The sequence below is a fragment of the Scleropages formosus genome, chromosome 19 (assembly GCF_900964775.1).
Source record: "Scleropages formosus chromosome 19, fSclFor1.1, whole genome shotgun sequence".
Classification (NCBI taxonomy): domain Eukaryota; kingdom Metazoa; phylum Chordata; class Actinopteri; order Osteoglossiformes; family Osteoglossidae; genus Scleropages; species Scleropages formosus.
In genome coordinates, this window is record NC_041824.1 from 24916768 (window position 1) to 24937494 (window position 20727).

A 20727-nucleotide genomic window follows, 5' to 3' on the forward strand; every position below is an offset into this window, starting at 1 on the left:
GGTGGGTTCTCATAAGTAACAAGTTTCAGTAGTAAAACCTGTTACTCAGGCCCAAAATCGACACCCATTTATGCTAAAATATTACCAAATTCCTCTGAAATGGGCAAAATTACTTCAATAGTTAACAAATGTAATTAATCAGTGGAAACAGCCTTATCTGACACTTTCTTCCAAAGTGACTTGCAATTATTTACCCATTTACACAACTGGGAAATTATAGGGCAAGTACCTTGCTCCAGGATACTATGGGGGGGGGGGGGGGGCAAACTAACAGTGGCTCTAACAAGCTGCCCTGGTACAAATTACTCTGGTAGTGTTTGGCTGTCTACTTGTGCTTGTCAACTTTTATGATTGTACCAATGACACCCAAACACAGATGCAAAACTTTCATCAAAATTGCAGATCCTTTTAGTAAAGCAGTCATCTTCCTATTTTCATGCTGAAACCACTGTTTGCATGTTTAAAGCTTTAAAGTCTACACTGAAACACTAACAATTGCAATCTATACATACCTGGTTCTGAATGCAAGAAAAACAGCCTGATTTAATAACTAATACATTTCATGACATTTTAATAGGAAAATCATTTTTTTTAAAAAGTGTACTGTATATACATAAACCCAACTGCTATACAATTATCTTTTTAACCTTGTAATACACAACAGCTGCTATACCCACTATGACACCTAACTTACAACACTTTCTATAAACGCACAAGGAAGTTCTGAACAACGCCCTGCCCGTGTGACCCTTCCGACTTTTCATGTCCATGCAGTTCTAGGTCTGCTGTGAATCTGGAAGGAGGAAAGATTTATAATGAGATATGCTGCGGGTGCACTTGCTTTGCTTGCAGCTCATGGCCAAGAACAGAAAGCAGCGCCATACCTTCTCCTTATGACCCCGCTGTGTCATTCTCTCCACCTCCAGACGTAGGTCTTCCTCGTAGCGACTCTGAGCCTCCTTCTCTTCCTCCTCTTCCAGCTCCCTCCTCCTCTGGGCTTGCAACTGCTCCCTGTGTCGTGTCTCCAGCTGTGGGGCAAAGAGCCAGGAGAGTGTTCACCGCCTGAGGCTATGGAACAAGCCTCAGCTGACAAAAACCACAGACACCCAACAGCTGCACTCAGGGACTGACTCTAGGGGGCTGTGTAGCAGAAGGACTGGAAAAACAAGACACAGCTATACACTGCTCTCTCATGTAACAGGGGCTCCATACAATGAAAATCCAGTATATCAGCTTATGAAGACATATACTCCCTACCAATACACCATAGTGTACTGGTTAGTGCCGCTGCCTTTGGTTCCAAAGGTTGCAAGTTCAAAGCCTGCTTACTGCTGCAGTACCCTTGAGCAGTAAATACCATAAATTACCAAGTTGTATAATTGGGCGATTAACTACAGGCAGCCTAATGCTGTAAGTAACTTTGGATAAAAGCAGCAGGTCAATATAGTGAAGTGGTATTTTTTTCCCCCAGTAACGCGACCCTTTTACGTACAAAACAGGTATTTCTAACGAAGCCCACAATGTGTTTCACTCTGCACAGCAAGAAGATTCTACACTTTCGTAACAAAACTAACTACATTATATACCCATTATTTCCCATCAGGTGACAGTCTCAACTAATCACAACGCTGACTATGGTAAACCTATTATACTAGCATGGTAAAACAAATACCAGATTGAATACAAATTTTTAGAAATGAACATGTAAACAACTCAGTTACTTAAGCAATATAAACAGCTTTTATAATAAGAAAACCCTTACACTACCATAAATCATGTTTCTCTTGTGGTTTACAAGTCCAAAGGTGACACCCATGGTTAAAAAATTATTCACTCTCCTGCATAATTCACAGTACCACTTTCAATAATTTGGATAAGATATTATTTCTATTACAAATATAAGCAAACACGGAGTTCTCCTTGTCATGCATATACCTTTTATTTTAGTTCATTTTTAATTTCACATGATTTTGTTCGGGAACCAGGAAAAATAATGCTAATTTGACCTAATAATACAGGCAGTCCCCAGTGTAGAAACAAATTCCATTCCTAAGTCTGTCTTTAAGTCGGATTTTGACGCAAGTCGGAACAGTTAGTTATGATTGGTATCTAATGTCAGTTAGTCAAATGTTTGACTTAGTTTATCGTATATCATGTACCTTTCTGTGCATAAAAAATATTAAACACTTTGGATACACAAACATCTTTAATACAACAATACAGTAATTATAATACAATGTAATCATATAATAAGAAATGTAACTACAGTATTTATAATAGAGAAACACAGAAAGAGATAGTAATAAATGTTACAACTGTCATGATGAACAGAGGAGGAGACTGGATGCAAGTGCAGGATTGTTTATTCATAATCAAAGGACTAGACATGTTCTCGTGGTTGGGGATGGGTGAATGGTCAGTCGACCAGCAAACCGAACAGAGGTGAGGATCCAAAATCGTGGCCAAGAGACAAGGCGGGCGGTGGTTATTAAAGAGATGTGGAACGTAGGGAACAAACTGGTAGGGAACAAACTAGGTTTGCTTGGGACTTTCATGTCTGCAGCTATGTCTCCTCCTCTCAATGTAATGCATAAATTGTACTTTTGATGAGATGTACATCGCTTTGGACAAAAGCGTCTGCCAAATGAATAAATGTAAATGGGACTGAGGAACGATGAGGGAGAGGAGTTGGAAGAGCAAAGCGAGGTAGGTTTGAGAACGCAGAGTGGGAATTGTCTTGAGTGAGATTCCGCAACTGAAAAGTGTCTTCTATAGGCGAATACTCCAATTGAACCTGTTAGCTGAGGTGCAGGGTGTGGTCATGACAACTACAGTCTTTATAAAAGAGAGAGAGAGTGTGTGCATGTAGATGCAAAACACTGAAGAAACTTTAACGTTTGCTTTTCCAATATTTGTTGGTGTTTCACCTTGTTCCGATTGCTTTATTATTTCCACTTTAGTTTCAATTGTGATCATTTCCCTTTTCTTTCATGCATCACCATCACCTGCATCACATTTACGCTTTGGTGCCATGGTTAGGAGGGTAAAAACAAAAAAATTAAAGCCAAACACAGTAACATATGAAACACTTAACAGCAACATGGTCCGACTAAAAAGGAGGGAGTCTTTGTCCTACTTCGGGCTTACGTGCCCACAAGCCGACGAACCGCTGTAGACGCGCAATGTTTTGATGTGCATCGCAAAGTAGCAGGGTGACGCAGTGGGTTGGCCAGCTCCCACTCTCTGGTGGCTCTGGGGTTTGAGTGCTGCATGGGGTGCCTTGCAACAGACTGGTGTCCCGTCCTGGCTGTCTCCCCTCCCCCTTCAGCCTTGCGCCCTGTGTTGCTGGGTTAGGCTCCGGTTCGCCACGATTCCGCTCGGGACAAATGGTTTCAGCCAGTGTGTGTGCGCATGTGTACGTGTGTGTGTATAATTAATTAGGGAGGGATGACAGCTCAGTTCCCCGTCATATACAGAGGCCTTTTAGACTAGAATACAAATGGACTTGAGCAACAGTTTTACTGGCACACACAGCACGATCGGTTTTGTGGTCAAAGCAGGACTCCAGCTGAACACATTCAGTACCTGTGCATCGATCTCCTGCTTACGCGCTGTTTTCTGCCTTTCTTCATGCTCCCTCTCTAGCTGCCTCTCTTGCTTCTCGCGCTCCAGCTCCTGGATGAGCTCCTCACGTCTGCGCAGCGACTCCTCTTGGGCCCGCCGGTTCTCCTGCATTTTCTGCTCCAACTGCTGTCGCCGCCCCAGAAGCACCTGGCAGCAGTACACCCCTCCCCTAGTTGACTCTCCGTCCTACACACACTAGACCCATCAAAGACAACTGCGAAGGAGAGCCGAAAGGGGTCTCACCTCCTGCATGAGCCGCTCCCTGGCTCTTCTCTCCTTCTCCCACTCTGCCTCACGCCTCTCCCATACACGCTGGGCATCCTCCCTGTGCGGCACAGCACAGCAGTCCAGCTTTTCCCTCTGCAGCAGGGCACTCTGATGGGTTTGGTTGAGAGTGACTGCACTGTACTCACCTATAGAGAATGTCAAACTCCGCCTCTCTCTCATGCTCAAGCTGCAGCTGCTCCTCAATGACACGCTTCATCCAAGCGGCATCTGCCACAGCCCTCTCCCTCTGCGCACTGGCCAACCGCTGGTCCTCCTGCTCCGCCTCCAGCAGTGCAGCCAAGATCTGCTGATCCATCTCCTGGCAGAGGTCACTGAGGTCACACCGGAACACAGTTTGCATAATGCAGAATTTACTGCCAATGCATGACGTGATGCTCACCAGCTCCTCCTGCACCTGCTGGGCTCGTCTCTTCAACTGCGTACGGTACTGCCTACCCAAAAAACACCTGGTAGATTGAGACAAAACAGCAGATTGGCTCATCACAGAACCATCTGCAACATCTGAACTGTCTTGCAGCCGAAACGATGGTGTACATATTGTACCCGAGTTCGTATTTCTTTCGCCACTCTTCTTGCTTCTTCCTCTCCTCCTCCAGCTTCTCTACTTCCCAGCGCTGGGACAGCAGAGCCTCCTGTTCTTTTTTCAGTCGACTGGCCTGAGAAACAAAGTGTTATCTTTCACCAAGCAGGAGGGCAAGACCTGTCCTCTCAGCAACGTTTACTGTTGATGAGCCCCACACCCCCAACCTGCGTACAAAAAACACCCTCACCTCCTCCTCCCGAAGCTTCAGCTCCTCCATCTGATGCTGGAGCTCCTCCGCTCGGCGCCGTGCCTCAGCCTTCCGCCTCTCCTCTTCCTCCTTTATCCTCTGCAGTGCCTCACGTCGAGTTCTTTCGTATTCGTTTTCAAACCGCTTCTTCTCCTCCTGAGCAGCTTCCAGTTGCTGTCATTCAGGTAACAGTATCATGGAGAACCCCCAAGGTGATCTAACCTGTGGTGCCTGCTCATCTTTTCAAAGTCCATCTGAAGAACCCTTCACGCTGCTATGACTTAGTGAATGTAAACAGTATGACTGACCAAGTATTTCCTTAGAATTTAAGGGCCTTTGAAACCTATAATAGTGGAACATGTACAAAATGCTTTCAGCAGAAGAAATATTAAACCCATGTATCAATAACTTTTTTTTTTTTGCACATGAATGAAACTCCTATAAAAATACACTGGAAAGGAAATAATACCTGCTTTCGCTCTTGCTCCTGTACTTGCCAGTGGTGCGTCACATGATCTTGGTGCAACATTGATTCAGTCTATAGATACAGGAAATCAAGAAGTTTTTGCAACAGGGAGATGCTGATAAAACAGACCAAAACAGAACAGATGAGTCTGTAACAAAATCCAGGGTACAGCAGCTGAAATGAAATACACCTGTTGGCTTTCAGCTCAAGTGCACTAAGTGACATAAAGCCAGCTGAGTTTTGGCTGAAAACACACACCTCTGATTGTATGGCTTCAGGGTGCCTCAAACATTACTCCTTCAGCTGTCGGGGGCTTCTGGAATCAGGGCCAACGTAAAGGCAATAACAACGAGAGTCAACTATATTTAACTCTAAGCGCTGTTTTCTGTCTGTGCCAATGCTGTTGACTGACCTGTCTCAGCGCCGGGTCATTTCTCTTCCAGCGTTCACGCAGTAGCTCCTGTGCGAGCTGCAAACAGAATCAGCACCGTTCACATGTTGGGTGTGGGAGTCACGTGTCCCATGGTATCTCACGCCAGGTTGAGGTGAACAGGAGAAGTGCCTACCTTCTTCCGGCGTTCCTCCCTGGCCAATCGCAATTCTTCTGCTTTCTGGATCAACTGTCCAGATTGCGCAGTCCTGTTGGGGTGGAGCTCGCGCAGCTCAGCCTCCAGCTTGTCACGTTCTTCCTGCAGGAGGATGCGCAGCCGCTCCCGCCGCTCCTCTAGGCTGCGCTGCTTCTCCTCCTGCAGGATGCTGCGGTGGTATGCAGTCATGCTACCATGTAGGATGGGACAGCAAAATAATGGTATGCTGACTCCTCAAATCACAAGAATATGAGTCAGTTTATAACTCTGTTTGTAGCTCTAAAGTCACAATCAATAAAAGCTACATAAGAGATGAACCTACATTTGTTCACTGTTCAGGTTCTGTAAACAGCTGAGATATAGCAGTGATATATAAATAAATACTCCTCTTTAACACAGGGTCATGTCATCTGGAGTCTATCCCAAAAGCTCAGGATGGGAGGCAGGCTAAACCATGGACAAGACACTGGTACTCTGAACCCTTAATTTCATTTTTTTTTTTTAAAATCGACCTCAAAGTGCATTTCAGAGAACAGAAAGAAAATGCGTCTAAATAAATAAACTGAAAAGTTTTTTTCTTAAATTTGACTGTTTGTAAGCAGCATGCTGGGTTTTTGCATAAACTGATAAATTCATGTGTCACACATTTCTGATCTGTTGGTGTTAATGGAGTATAATTAATATAGTGGGTGGCACAGGAGCACTTGCACTTGCTCTTCACAGCACCTAGGCTTTAGGTTCAGACCTGGGTTTGAATCTGGCTGTCTGCATGACATTTGCATGTACTCCCATCATTTCTGTGGCTCTTCTCCAGATGCTCTGGTTTCCTCCCACAGTCCAAAGACATGCATTTCAGGGTAATTCTGTGACTGTAAATTGCATGTGTGAGTGAGTTTGTGTAATTGGCTCCTGTCCAGGGTGTCATCTGCCTTGTGCCCTATGGTTCCTGGGACAGGCTCCAGACCCCTGCGACCCTGAACAGGACAAGTGGTTATTGAAAACTGATGAAGGGAAGGATAATTAATGTATTTACCTTTTCCTGCAATTTGAACATTCTGGTCACAAGTCTACTGCACCTGCTGCTAACCTGCACTGAATGTGTGAACATACAGAAACATTTCTTCTAAGCATCAGCCACCAAATGTAGGTCAACCAGGGAACCACCTTTGATGGAAGGATTGCCTGGAGCTCCACTGTGCCTGCTTGCTGCTGCGGACGCTCTGCTCTCTGAAGTACTGCGAGTGGGTCTCCCACTGCTGCCTCCAGCGTGCCTCCTGCTCCCGCCGTCTCACCATCTGCTTCTCCAGGGTCCGGCTGCGGCTCGACCAGCGTGTGGAAAGGGTGGGAAGAGCCATTGCACCTAGAAAGATTGTCATCTTTGAGAAAACCCCCAAACGGCTGCACAATTTTGCCCATTTTACCCACTACTGTTAGTGTAATAACTGCAATGCAGTAATGGCTAAAACTGTACTCATACACTCTGAAGGGCTTTGGTTCAAATCCCACTTATGCTGTAGTAGCCTTGATGAAGACACTCAAAGACTGTACTTATGTCATAAGAGTACATTACATTTACATTACAGACAAAGTGACGACTCATAAGTGAACAAAGGTATTTCAAATACAGACATGATTTACAAAGTACAGTCACACAAGTTTTTTTTTTTTTCCAACTGGAAATATAGAGAAAATGTATAGAGCAGACAGAGGAGACGCAGGTCCGAATGAGGTGTGTTTTGTGACTATTCAATGTTGAGGGACTCAGCAGTTCTGAGGGTAAAAGGGAGCTCATTCCAGAACCGAGAATCTTTCGGTATACAACAAATTAATCATCGTATTTAACACTGCAATTTCTCTGGGCAAAACTCTCACATAATGTCATGAAAACCTTCATCCTTCAATCAAACTTATCATTTTAGAACCTAAGCTAGCTATTCAATGATTTAGCTGAGGCAGCGACTAACAAAACGTTTGTAGCGAAAACAAAAATAAAGCACCCTCACGATTAACATATTTCTAAAGGCTTTTATTATATCTTCACTAGAGAAATTCAGGGCAAGCACTTCGCTTACTAGAGCGAGAGTCAGTGGACTGGATATTCGAATCCAGGTCTTTTCGACGAGGAGGCGACGACGCTAACGCTACTCCCTGAAACGTCGTCTTATACATCCAAAAGCAGCTACCTTGATGTGATGCACGATTAAGGTACTTACTCCGCAGTTCTTCATAAAATTAACAGTTTGACTGCTGTGTTTTTATAGCCGAAGCAGGTTACTTTGCTGCTCCGGTTTCCAAGTTTCCGTTGACAACTGCTATCAGAAGCCACTTCCTGTTTCTCTTGGTAACACGTTTCATTTCCTGGTTACGCTACGGAAAGTCGAAAGAGTCAAACATTTCTTAGGATTGTCGGTCATTTTTCTTGGCTTCAACGTCCTAATGATGATGGTCATGTTTTAGAGAAGTATTAACTGCTACGAAAAAGATGCACTATTTTCCTTGAATAGATGCCCTTTCTTTCGCACTGGCACATGTACACAATTAATGAATAAGCTGAGCAAATATAAAAGTCACCAGTTTCTTTCTTGTTCATTAGTTGGACAAATTAGATCAAATAATACGTGATCGAGGGGGTGCGGTGGCGCAGTGGGTTGGACCGCAGTCCTGCTCTCCGGTGGGTCTGGGGTTCAAGTTCCGCTTGGGGTGCCTTGTGGCGGACTGGCGTCCCGTCCTGGGTGTGTCCCCTTCCCCCTCCGGCCTTACGCCCTGTGTTGCCGGGTAGGCTCCGGTTCCCTGTGACCCCGTAAGGGACAAGCGGTTCTGAAGATGTGTGTGTGTGTGTAATACGTGATCGGTTTTTGTCAGTCCGGTGTGTTTGACTTGTCTGAGAGACATAAGAATGTAACTCTTTATTACTCGTCAATTAACATTAACTACGTGGTTTTGGGGAAAGCGCCCCAGCTGGAAACGGAGGATAGGATGTATGAGCCTAGGACGTGACCAGTGAAAAGGGGCCCAGGTCCTGTACAGCCACTCCTTATAAGTACCAATGTAAAAGGGGCTAGAATGGGTTCGTTACTTGGAAAGTTTGTAAGTCGAATGTGAGATGGAGCAGGAGAAGGGCATCTCATCACTTTTACGTGAAGGTACTCGTGTTACTGCGTGAAGGCAAAACGGTGATGCTTGATAAACTATGTGCTTCCAGTGTGTCTTACAGTGAAAGGAGGCACAGTGGGGATATTTTCCCATGAGAAATAGCGGAGAATGTCATTAAAAATCGACATCAAAAATCAGAACTACTGTAGTGTTACCACGCTTACATTTATTCATTTAGCAGACGCTTTTCTCCAAAGCGATGTACATCTCAGAAAATACAATTTGTGCATTACATTAGGAGAAAGAGGGACATAGTTGCAAACGTGTCATTCTTAACTAAACTTAATTTGTTTCTTTCCACTTTATGCACCAATGTTTAATTGCGGAAGCTGGTAATGTGTTAATGGCTGCTTTTGGACCCAAAAGTCACAGGTTCAATCCCCACTTCCAAGAGTACCCCTGAGCAAGGTACCCTAAGTTGTATAAATGGGTAAAACATTGTAAGTTGCTTTGGAGAACACACACACATATATATTACACTCACTGGCCACTTCATTAGGTAGACCTTGCTAGTACTGGGTTGGACCCCCTTTTGCCTTCAGAACTGCCTTAATTCTTCGTGGCATACATTCAACAAGGTGCTGGAAACATTCCTCAGAGATGTTGGTCCATATTGACATGATAACATGATGCAGTTGCTGCAGATTTGTCGGCTGCACATCGACGATGCGAATCTTCTGTTCCACCACATCCCAAAGGTGCTCTATTGGATTGAGATCTGGTGACTGTGGAGGCCATTTGAGTACAGTGAACTCATTGTCATGTTCAAGAAACCAGTTTGAGATGATTTGAGCTTTGTGACATGGCGCGTTATCCTACTGGAAGAAGCCATCAGAAGATGGGTACACTGTGGTCATAAAGGGATGGACATGGTCAGCAACAATACTCAGGTAGACTGTGGCATTTAAACGATGCTCAGTTGGTACTAAGGGGCCCAAAGTGTGCCAAGAAAATATTCCCCACAGCATTACACCACCACCACCAGCCTGAACCGTTGATACAAGGCAGAATGGATCCATGCTTTCATGTTGTTTATGCCAAATTCTGACCTTACCATCTGAATATTGCAGCAGAAATCAAGACTCATCAGACCAGGCAACATTTTTCCAATCTTCTATTGTCCAATTTTGGTGAGCCCGTGCGAACTGTAGCTCAGTTTCCTGTTCTTAGGTGACAGGTGTGGCACCTGGTGTGGTCTTCTGCTGCTGTAGCCCATCTGCTTCAAAGTTCAACGTGTTGTACGTTCAGAGATGCTCTTCTGCATACCTTGGTTGTAATGAGTGGTTATTTGAGTTACTGTTTGAGTTACTATTTGAGTTACTGTTGCTTTTCTATTGGTATGTCCTGCTTGTCCCTGTTCTATTGCCTTTCTACTGTTGAACCAGTCTGGCCATTCTCCTCTGACCTCTAGCATCAACAAGGCATTTTCATCCACAGAATTGCCGGTCACTGGATATTTTCTCTTTTTCTGACCATTCTCTGTAAACCCCAGAGATGGCTGTGCGTGAAAATCCCACTAGATCAGCACTTTCTGAAATACTCAAACCAGCCTGTCTGGCACCAACAACCATGCCACGTTCAAAGTCACTTAAATCACCTTTATTCCCCATTCTGATGCTCAGTTTGAAATTCAGCAAATCGTCTTGACCATATCTACATGCATTGAGATGCTACCATATGATTGGCTGATTAGATATTTGCGTTAACGAGCAGTTGAACAGGGGGCGCGGTGGCGCAGTGGGTTGGACCGGGTCCTGCTCTCGGGTGGGTCTAGGGTTCGAGTCCCGCTTGGGGTGCCTTGCAGCGGACTGGCGTCCCGTCCTGGGTGTGTCCCCTCCCCCTCCGGCCTTACGCCCTGTGTTGCCGGGTAGGCTCCGGTTCCCCGCGACCCCATAGGGGACATGCGGTTCTGAAAACGTGTGTGTGTGTGAGCAGTTGAACAGGTCTACCTAATAAAGTGGCCGGTGAGTCTGCGTACATACATACATACATACACACTGGCTGAAGCCGCCTGTCCCGAGCGGGGTCGCGGCGAAGTGGAGCCTAATCTGGCAACGCAGGGCGTAGGGGACACAGGCTGGGCGAGACGCCAGGCTGTCACGGCACCCCAAGCTGAACTGAAACCTCAGATCCACCGGAGACAGGACCTGGTCAAACCCGCTGTGCCACCGCACCCCCATCTTTAGAGAAAGCATCAGATAAATGAATAAATGTAAAAACATTGTGCTACGGGTCTGTAGTAAGGAACGGTAGCAGAACATTGTGACGTTTTAATAGTCATAAAGGAATATTGACAAAATATTTTGAAAACGCACTTTTTGTAACGTAAATTTTGTGGGTCGTATGACATGAAGTGGGGGGGGGGGCAGTGGTGCAGCGGGCTTGCCAAGGTCCTGCTATGCGGCGGGTCTGGGGCTCGAGTCCTGCTGCCTTGCGATGGACTGGCGTCCCGTCCTGGGTGTGTCCCCCCCCCCCCCCCCCCCTCCAGCCTTGCGCCCTGTGCTGCCGGGTTAGGCTCCAGCTCGCCGCGACCATCGCTTGAATAAGCGGCTTCAGGCAGTATGTGCGCGACATAAAGAAATAACAGGGAAAGTGTCTTATAGCGGGAGTCGGTCACGATAATAATAGGGAGGCGTGTGTGTACAGGACGTCCTGTGTATCGGTATGTCCTGCTTGTCCCTGTTCGCTATTTCTTCGGGGCGGTGTACACAGGTCGTTTTTCTGTATACGTTTTCGGACCACATTCGCGTCGCATTTACGGGCACTGTCGCGTATCGAGTGTATTCCTGTGCAAATGTGTTATCTAAGCTATTATTATTAGACACGCATGAGATCGCGATCGGAAACACAGTTAAAACTAAGTAATTCTGCGTAACCAGGCAGCGCAGCACAGTAAAACAGTCAGTGTATCTTCTCCCTGCTGTGTGTCGTTCGTCCCTCCTTCTCCTGCACGATTGGCTCTCCGCTGCGCGCCGCCGAGCCGCCGCCGCACTCCCCTACAAAGAGCGCCTCCGGCCGCATGTCCACGCATTGCGCGTCCCCGAGCCCCGCGCAGGCATGGCTCTCCTCCTGGAGCACCAGTTCAAACAGCTATCCGCCGACCGGCAAGTGGAGACCAGACCCTTCCTGGAGTCCGTGTCCCACCTCCCGCCGTTCTTCGGTGAGTTCTTCGTCTCCCTCACTTTATAATCACGATTATTAATCGCGACCCATCCCCCTCCCCCCGAAAAAAAAGTGACTGGGATCTGAACTGCGCGTCTCCGCGCCTTCGCGCATCTGTCTGTCCTCTCCGCAGATTATTTCAGTGCGCGCTCGACTGCGTACGAATGTTTTTTTTCCTTCTGTCTAAGCTCTCCTCTTTCACAACAGATTTGCTGGCAATTGAGTTCGCTTGGAATACTTTACTTTTTTATACTTTTTCTGAGAAATGATCCAACACCCACCGTGCTCCGTGCAGCACGAGACGGGACCACACACCACTGCCACTGCCACCTCCGTGCTTTTAACAGACTTTCACCGGGCCTGAGAGCACACTGTCCACGGGCGCGCGCCGAGTGCGGCGGACTGTGCACGTGTGTGTGTGTGTGTGTGTGTGATTTCTGGTGGAATCAAGGCCAATAATGATGCACAGGGAAGGTGGTAAAAAAAAAAGTTTCAGCGCCATCAAAGAATTATGGCCTAATGCTCGTTTTCTTTAGTTTTTACATCGTATAGTTTTCTTTCACTTTCACTTTACATTATTTTTCAGGTTCATCAATCTCATGAACAGTTCACACTCCCTATAGGTCTCCTGTCAGTGAAACATTATCCAACCACTTTTTATAATTTAATTATTTATTTACTTTTTTTTGTATTTATACTACTGTTTACACTTTTGTGTTTGTATAGCTGGTAAATATGTTTATTTTTTTCTTTATTTATTTATTCTGTAATTCTGTGTCAGTTGTTTGTCTGTAAAACTGGAGGCACCTAGAAGCACAGCAAAGTCCTTGTGTGCATCAGTACACTTGGCCAATAAATCTGATTATGATTCTAATAATGAGACATTGCTTGCTCTCAGTGATATTTGACATGTACTGCATTGTGTCATCTTTAGTATGTGAAACTTAAACTGAAAAGTCTAATACAAAAAGTGTTTGTTTCAATTAAAAATTAAAATGAATTTAGCACACGTTATTGCTGTGGGGAAAGACAGACGATTTATTCATCTGTTAAATGTACTCTGCTTTCCATGGTGAGACATGAGATGTAAACCAGCAATGTGTGGTTTAAGAAAGCCACTGTGATGTTGTGGCATTTCCTTGGCACTCATTCTACACCCCAACAGTGGTTTTCTCTGGCACCACCCAGCAATAGTCCTGTCTGGATTTTATGTGAGGACAAGCCTTTAGAATCCCTGTGCCACTTTACATCAGAAAGGTGTGGGATCTGGCACCACTGATCTCATTTGCCCTTTCAGGGAACCGCACTGCTGCCGCTTTGAGTCATTTTAACGGGACCGTGTGCAATGTCTTGCCTGCCTACCGATTCCGAGACCAGTCTAAATGACTTTCATGTAGACTCCTCCGGAAGGTCGCCTTGGCTGTAGAGAACACCCTCGGAAGTCTCGGAGCCCAATTATACAAATGGTTTTAATGGAACCTTTACTGTTGCAGCACTTTTCTTAAATTAAAACGAGAGATGTGCCAATGTCATCTTCATAATGTTCAGTTTCCTTATGACATTTGCTTCGTGAAATAAGACCTTGACAAATCGTGATTTTGCCTTCATGGTGATTTTCCTCTCCACATGAAACTCATTATGAAACCCTGTGAAAAGGGCTACATGCATTCAATTAACACTTCTGTCAAGATGAAGTAATTATGTGTCACGAGGGATTATCTTTTTTTGTATTGGATTTCTTTGCCGAGGAGCCCCAACCTTATGCATACATTATTTAATTGGCTGCCCTGGATTTCAGTTGAGAAAATGCATGAGTGTGGTGTTGAGTTGCTCTGCCCATTCAGTGGCGGACCCGGCTGGCGGGACATCTTTGAGGTCCTCATTCTCTATTAATATATGAAGCCCTCCCTATTCAGTATGTCATCTGAAACACTCGGGGTCCCGGGTCTCTGTTGTCCAAATTAGCCGGCTTTTCTTTCTCTGCCATTGTGCTGCATATTGTATTGTACAGAGTGTGCGGAACACCCTAATCACCTCGCCACTTCTCCATTAACGTTCCACAATGCAGGGAATTTGATAGTGAATTCCATCACAGCAGAAGATGTAATGGACTTTTATAGTTGCCTTTCATGCCTGAAATGAGAAATAAAATTTGTGCATCTGAAGGTGCATTTTTAAAAAGGGTTATGACCATTAATTTTACCCAGCAAACCCAAACAGTTTTCATTGCTGACTCTGATATCTTTTATAATGTAAGACGATTGCAACACTTCCTATTCTACCAGCACAGGGGTAGATATATTCTGTGAAAAGTTCTGGAATAGTTAGTGCCAGGGAAAGCAATGCAGAGCGCTGCAGCGAAAACAGGACAACAAGGCAGTGTTGTGCGGGAGCAGAGGAGAAAAGGCAGTCGCCTCGCATAAATGGAGCATTCAAGGAAAGACGGTCGTCCAAAGCATAGGGGTGGGGTGGAATTTTCAGAAACCAGAGATGGCTGGCGTGTGAAACACAAAGCACGGCAGTGTGTCGCCAGCGGGACAGTGTGACCGTGTGGTGCTGAAGGCTGTCAGCATGGCCTCCCGCCTGTGGCTCCTACACAGTGTCCAGTATCTCCACTGACCCTCTGCGTCCCATGTTTCGCTTTAAACGATATCATTAGTGTTCCTCCGGATGCTTTATCAAACACCAGTTTCATATTGTCGCTTTTTTCTCAGCATTAAAACAGCTGGATCCTCTTTCAGCTCTGCCAGGTACAGGCCCAGCTGGCTCCATGCCCGTGCTGTGTTTAACCGTGCTTGTTCAAGCCGAACGTGGTGTCCGGGCGCACCACTGAAAAATGAATGAGGCAAAGAGGTTCTTTCAGAAATCTCTTTACTTCTCTTGGCAGGCTCAATAACTGATAGGTAGACTTAATCAGATTTTTTTAAACAGCCCATATAATTAAAAAAAACACCTAGGAAGTGAAGATGAGCTCTGCTATGTGCTCTGATGCTTATCTTCTCTGAAAGTCATCGGTCATGTGATTTTGACTTTTTTGGGAGGTTCGCGTATGGGTTCGGTCGATCACTTTTTTTGCAGATCAGTGTGATGTTCATTCATTGGCTGTTGTGTCATATCTCTCCTTAGACTGTCTTGGCTCGACGGTTTTTGCTCCAATTAAAGCGGACATCATGGGGAACATCACAGTAAGTATGGTGGTTCCAGCCGAGGATGTTGCTGGAGGAAATGCTCGGGGCCACTGTTGCTCTTCAGAAGATGTCTCCATCTTTCTGTCCCTCTCCCACTTTCCCTGTTGCTGTCCAGAATATCAAGGCGGTTTATGACAGCAACCCAGGCCGGTACAAGACTCTTCAGCTCATCCTCGAAGCGGAGAAAGAGATGCATGGATCCCAGTGGCCCAAGGTTGGAGCCACTCTGGCGCTCATGTGGCTAAAAAGGTGGGGCAGGCTTGAGACCCAGGTGCATGCTGGGATGTGTTGCGAACCCAGGGACATGGCTCACCTTGGCTGTTCTTTCTGCCAGGGGTCTTCGCTTCATCCAAGTTCTGCTGCAAAGCCTAGTGGATGGGGAGAGGGATGAGAATAACCCCAACCTGATCCGCGTCAATGCCAACAAGGCTTACGAGATTGCGCTGAAGAAGTATCACGGCTGGTTGGTCCAGAGCCTCTTCAAGGTGAGCGCTGAAGTACAATTAATCGTTTTAGTGAACTGCTGCTCCTCAATGGCCTTTTCGGCATTTTAAAGAAAATGTTTTTTCGTTTAACACACTGACACTGCTTGTGAGTTCGTTTCATGCAGTCGGTATTTTGTCTGCAACTGCTCAGCTTCAGCACCTTGAACCCTACAAATGGACAGCAGTAAGAATTAGGTGTATTTGTTACCAGCGCTGGTACCTCGTGGTCCGACAAATACTGGTTTAGCAAACTAAAGTCCGCTTACTGTGCTGTCCACTCAAAACCATTTACACTGATTAGCTTGTGTTGCAAACATTGTTTACCAATTTTTGAAGATATTAACGTTTACCGGTTTGTTCGTTTATTTGTTTTTAATCGTATTTTCTGCACCATTCTATTTTTTCTTAAGTGTGTTTTTATTTAATATAAGTGCTGTATATTAAAAATCTTTAACAGAACCTTACCCATAAATTAGGGACATTTGTTTTCTCTGAGTGGGGGTGCGGTGGCGCAGTGGGTTGGACCACAGTCCTGCTCTCCGGTGGGTCTGGGGTTCGAGTCCCACTTGGGGTGCCTTGCGACGGACTGGCGTCCCGTCCTGGGTGTGTCCCCTCCCCCTCCAGCCTTACGCCCTGAGTTGCCGGGTTAGGCTCCGGTTCCCCGCAACCCCGTATGGGACAAGCGGTTCTGAAGATGTGTGTGTGTGTTTTCTCTGATTGTGCACATGATAAAGCTGAAAGTGGCCTGAAGCTGACAAATGCCAGCCTTGTTCATGGGAAAAACTCGTCAATGGTTACAGATATTTTTTAAAATTTATTATAACTTTGTCTGAGGTTTTTACAAAATGTAACCGATTAATGCTTGGAAGGATATCTGTATTATTCAGCTTACATTGGTTGTGACTTAGAGGTAAAAGTGACTTGGAGTTAAAAATGACTCAAGTTACAAACAGATGCCCCGTTCAGCTTGTGTTCGTATCTTGAGGATTCGATGTGTTGGTATAAGAACAAGGTGTTTGTATCCTGTCTTGTCTTCCTGCCTCAGGTGGGAATGCTGGCCGCCCCCTACAAGTCAGATTTCCTGAAGGCCCTGTCCAAGGGGAGGGACGTCAAGGAAGAGGACTGCTTGGAAAAGATCCGCCAGTTCCTGGTCAACTTCACTGCCACCGTGGACACCATCTACGAGCTGTATATGAAGATGAATGCCGAGCTCGACTATACCGTGTGATCCTCTTCCATTCACACACCTCCATGTGGTGGTGCACTTCAGACAAGCGGCTCAACTCCCAGCCGCACCTGTGGCTTCCTTCCACATCATTGTTCATAACCTAGACTTTCACACCTGTGGATGGCGTGTGTCCTCCTGTCCCGTGCCTTTTCCCTGAATGCCTTAGCTTACATCTTCTGCAGGGGTTCGTCCCGCAGTTTTAATGCGCTCAAGTCTCGTACGTTGAATTTACAGCATAGAGCAGGCGTTGGCCACACACACACACAGACAGAACCGTTTTCAGTGTCAGGGTCAGCGACTCTGGCTTTGATGGGTTATTATTTGCAATACAGTCCAGGTAGCTTTGAGGATTTCAGTTTTAACACTGATGATGGATCTGAATCCTTGGATCTAAAGCACAAATATCTGATGCTTGACTTAAGGTATTTTTTAAAATATATAAAATCCCCTTTTACTGTGTAATTTATAGTTGTATTAACAATCCTTTTGAATGTTATCTCCAGTTTCAGAAATGCAATATATAGTTATTCTTGGTTCACTTGTATTCATTTAATTTTTTTCCTGAGTGAATTATACACTTCTACAGTTTCTTCTAAAACGTGTAGGTTGTTCTTGCTTGGAAAATTGACGTCTGTCTTGAAAGCTTTCCTTTTCTGTAGGATGACAGTGGTTGAAATTTTTGATATTAGCAGTGCTACCCGTGGTATCAGTCAAAAGTGTGAGTACACCTGGCCAGCGCCTCCATGGGACAATCTGGGCTGGAGCGTGAAAGCAAAGCAACACACGAGTGTTTGGCATCTGTGGCAACTGCTACAAAAGAGCTGGTCAGATGTGATGCCTCATCTACTACTAACAATGACTAGTTTCCAGGAAGTGTGCTCAAATTTTTGACTGGTGTTGTGTATGAAGCTATATATGATGAGCTGGAAACTTAATATATATGATGCGCTTCAGATGACTTTTTTGTTTTATTGTAAAGAATTTTTATTGCACCTTTATTTCGGAGCCATGCAAGAAGAGTATGATGCTGTTCCAGATCTCTGCTTCTGTGTGATCTTCTCCCCCTGGTCCCTCAAAATGTTTCTCACCCATCGAGGACATTTGTCATCGCGGCCTGCCTTTTTACACACTCACGTGTTATCTAACGACTTCTTTTAAAACAGAGTTAAGTGTTTTAATTAAGAATTAAACTAGTTTCTCTAGTATATTTTAGTAATAGTTTAGTATATTTTTCCATACAAGATTAAAGCGATGAACCAAAGAATTAGTTGTTTGGGTAATGAAGAGACGTATGTCCACTGCTAAGTGCTAATAATTCCAACAGCTCTGTTTGTTTTCATAGATCTACACCAAGAGTTTGGCTTACGTATGAATTAAAGTTTTTTTTTTTTTTGGATGACCTCACAAAATGTTCTCCATGCTCGAACATTTCAGAACGTCTCTTTCACCCACTACCATACATTCATGTTTGAAGGACCATGTTAGTCGTGTGTGTCGAGACCTGATGGCGCCTTCACTGTGTAGAAGCGTGTGTTCTGTAACAGATGCTTTGTATTTGACACATCTCCCATAGCGGAGATTTAAGTAGGAAATGGGACAGGACTTGGCAGCGCGCTGCAGAGCTCCCTGTTAACAATGGACTTGTCTCTGTGTGTGGAGCACAGCACCAGCCACTTCAAATGACTGTGTTTTGCAGGAAGGAGCAGCTCTCTAAGTGTTGAGCAGCGTACACACGTCGCTGTGTTCTGCAGGTGAATTGTGCATCTTGGTGTGTTGGTGTTCGTATGATCAGTGTTTGGCTCCCAGTGAAACCAGCTGCACTGAGCTCTATCTCTTGTTTCTGCTGCACCATCTCAAGACCTTGCGAAGGTTCACAGGTAATGTGAAAGGACTTCTTTGTGTGTGTGTGTGTTCACCTTCAACAGGACTAATGCCGAGATGAGCGTGAGTCTTCCCTCGAGTTTCTGTGTGGATAAACAGCAAAATTGTTTCAAACTGACACATTAATAGTTTGTCAATAAATCACAGACGTGAACGATTTTCATTCCTTCATTTTCACAAACTGCAGCAAACCCAAGAGTCGCCGGGTACACTCTGCATGTGACTCCAGTCTTTCCGACGACACGCTTTTATATTTGGAATAGTGTGAATTTCAACATTCAGGGCTGGGATCACATTACTGCCAAATGTAATTATCAAATATGAAGGCAATTATATTAATATAGGTTTTGACATTCTGGCACTGGAGCTAAATGATGTCATAATAATTATTACCTGAAGATACATTTGCATAGAAAAGGAAAATGGAAGCAAAGGGTAATAAGTTTCCATTTTCCTAAATCAAAATTTAACCTTTATCATATAGATGGTCCCTGCTCTATGATGGTAATGTGGACTGAACAGGTACTACTTACAGTGACACAACATAACTTTGCTGGCCGCTTTATTAGGTACGCAGTGCTAAAATACATGGGATCCTCTTTTGCTCCCAGAACAGCATGAAAGAAGCAACAAAGTATGGGATTCATTTTGCAGGGTTCTTGGCCCATGCTGGGCTGACAATTTCACCCAGTTTCTGCAGATCTTTTAATGGCAACCTTCTTTGAGGTTTGGCATATTGTACATCCAGAGATGCTTTTCTGCACACTGTTGTCGTACACCACTTTTAGTTTTGCGCTTGTGCCCTTCCTGTTAGCTTTAACAAAGATATGGCCATTCTGCTCTCATCTTTTCCCTTAACAAGATATTTTCACCCATAAAATTGCCTCTGGGGGACGTCTTTTGTTCAACACACTATTCTCCGTACACCCGTGACAATTCAGAGTGCAAAAAGTTGGGGGGTGGCAGTTTCTTGGGATGCTGGAACAGTGTGACACACTAATCATCATGGCATTCTCAAAGTCACCTACCTCCATTCATTTAGCGGACGCTTTTCTCTAAAAGGTGCTTACACTGTTAAGGTATTTGCAATTATTTACCCATTGATACAGCTGGGTAACTTTATTGGTAAGTACCTTGCTCAAGGGTACTACAGCTGAAGATGGGATTTGAACCTGTGACCTTTGAGTCTGAAAGCAGCAGTGCTAACCAGGCTAAACATGTTGAGCATTTGTCTTGTGTGCAACGAATGGACAAAACCCCTGGCGGGAAGTAAACAAACGCACTTTCTCATAGTTGTAGAAAACATGCCATATTATACTGTGAAACATACGTACTGGTACTGTATCTTTTGTCATCATAAAATCCAATTTTGCCTTTTGTACCTTCACATTTAGAGCTAAAGGTGTCTTCCTCTACACGATTAATGTATTTTACTGCGTGATATGGTAAATAATGAGTAATCTACAGCAATCCCTTGATTTACACAATTAATCCATTCCTGATAAATGGTGTGGATATTAAAATTTTGGAGAGTGAAAACCTGTTTTCTTTTATTTTATTTGGGAAAATAGTAATGCTTTTCGAGCCCACCCGAAAACACCAAACCAATTTTCCCAGCCATCACTAAAATGCTGTTAAACATCTATCAAACAAAGATCAACCCATGATTTCTGCATGATATAAAACATATTTTCATTTACCTCTATTCAGTTCACATGTTCTACTCCAAAGTGACACATATCTCAGAAAACAATGTACATCAACATCAATGTCCCTTTATAACTATCAAACACTTAATGAGGTCACTAATGGGTGTGTTTCAGAAACTAATTGTGTGTTCCCTGTGTCCAGTAGACAGCAACAAACATTCAATAATGACAGTTATTAATGAGGCT

The 20727-nt window shown here is 44.7% G+C and overlaps 2 protein-coding genes across 2 annotated transcripts; one reads left to right on the forward strand and one right to left on the reverse strand.

Moving 5' to 3' along the window:
* Positions 1 to 554: 554 nt before the first annotated feature.
* tchp (trichoplein, keratin filament binding) lies at positions 555 to 8056 on the reverse strand. The gene is made up of 13 exons (XM_018748990.2): positions 7949 to 8056; positions 6900 to 7095; positions 5715 to 5925; positions 5561 to 5617; positions 5152 to 5220; positions 4683 to 4856; positions 4456 to 4568; positions 4292 to 4358; positions 4038 to 4210; positions 3868 to 3949; positions 3586 to 3771; positions 885 to 1028; positions 555 to 793 (listed from the first exon to the last, which is right to left on the reverse strand). Exons 2-13 carry the CDS (start codon positions 7088 to 7090, stop codon positions 761 to 763), a joined length of 1500 nt encoding a protein of 499 aa, XP_018604506.1. The 5' UTR covers positions 7091 to 7095; positions 7949 to 8056; the 3' UTR covers positions 555 to 760.
* Positions 8057 to 11882: 3826 nt separating this feature from the next.
* Positions 11883 to 18904, forward strand: gltpa (glycolipid transfer protein a). Its single transcript, XM_018748995.2, has 5 exons — positions 11883 to 12048; positions 15177 to 15235; positions 15354 to 15487; positions 15573 to 15723; positions 16769 to 18904. The coding sequence occupies exons 1-5, from the start codon at positions 11946 to 11948 to the stop codon at positions 16949 to 16951; spliced, it is 630 nt and encodes a 209-aa protein (XP_018604511.1). The 5' UTR covers positions 11883 to 11945; the 3' UTR covers positions 16952 to 18904.
* Positions 18905 to 20727: the final 1823 nt, after the last annotated feature.

Excerpts from the sequence above, each read along its gene's own strand:
- tchp (XM_018748990.2), bottom strand. The coding sequence starts at position 7,090 with ATGGCTCTTCCCACCCTTTCCACACGCTGGTCGAGCCGCAGCCGGACC. Across the intron at positions 5,926-6,899 it reads AGGCAATCCTTCCATCAAAG|CATGACTGCATACCACCGCA; the intron begins GTGGTTCCCTGG and ends CCTACATGGTAG. Across the intron at positions 794-884 it reads AGCGGGGTCATAAGGAGAAG|ATTCACAGCAGACCTAGAAC; the intron begins GTATGGCGCTGC and ends TCCTCCTTCCAG.
- gltpa (XM_018748995.2), top strand. The coding sequence starts at position 11,946 with ATGGCTCTCCTCCTGGAGCACCAGTTCAAACAGCTATCCGCCGACCGG. Across the intron at positions 12,049-15,176 it reads CCACCTCCCGCCGTTCTTCG|ACTGTCTTGGCTCGACGGTT; the intron begins GTGAGTTCTTCG and ends ATCTCTCCTTAG. Across the intron at positions 15,724-16,768 it reads TGGTCCAGAGCCTCTTCAAG|GTGGGAATGCTGGCCGCCCC; the intron begins GTGAGCGCTGAA and ends TTCCTGCCTCAG.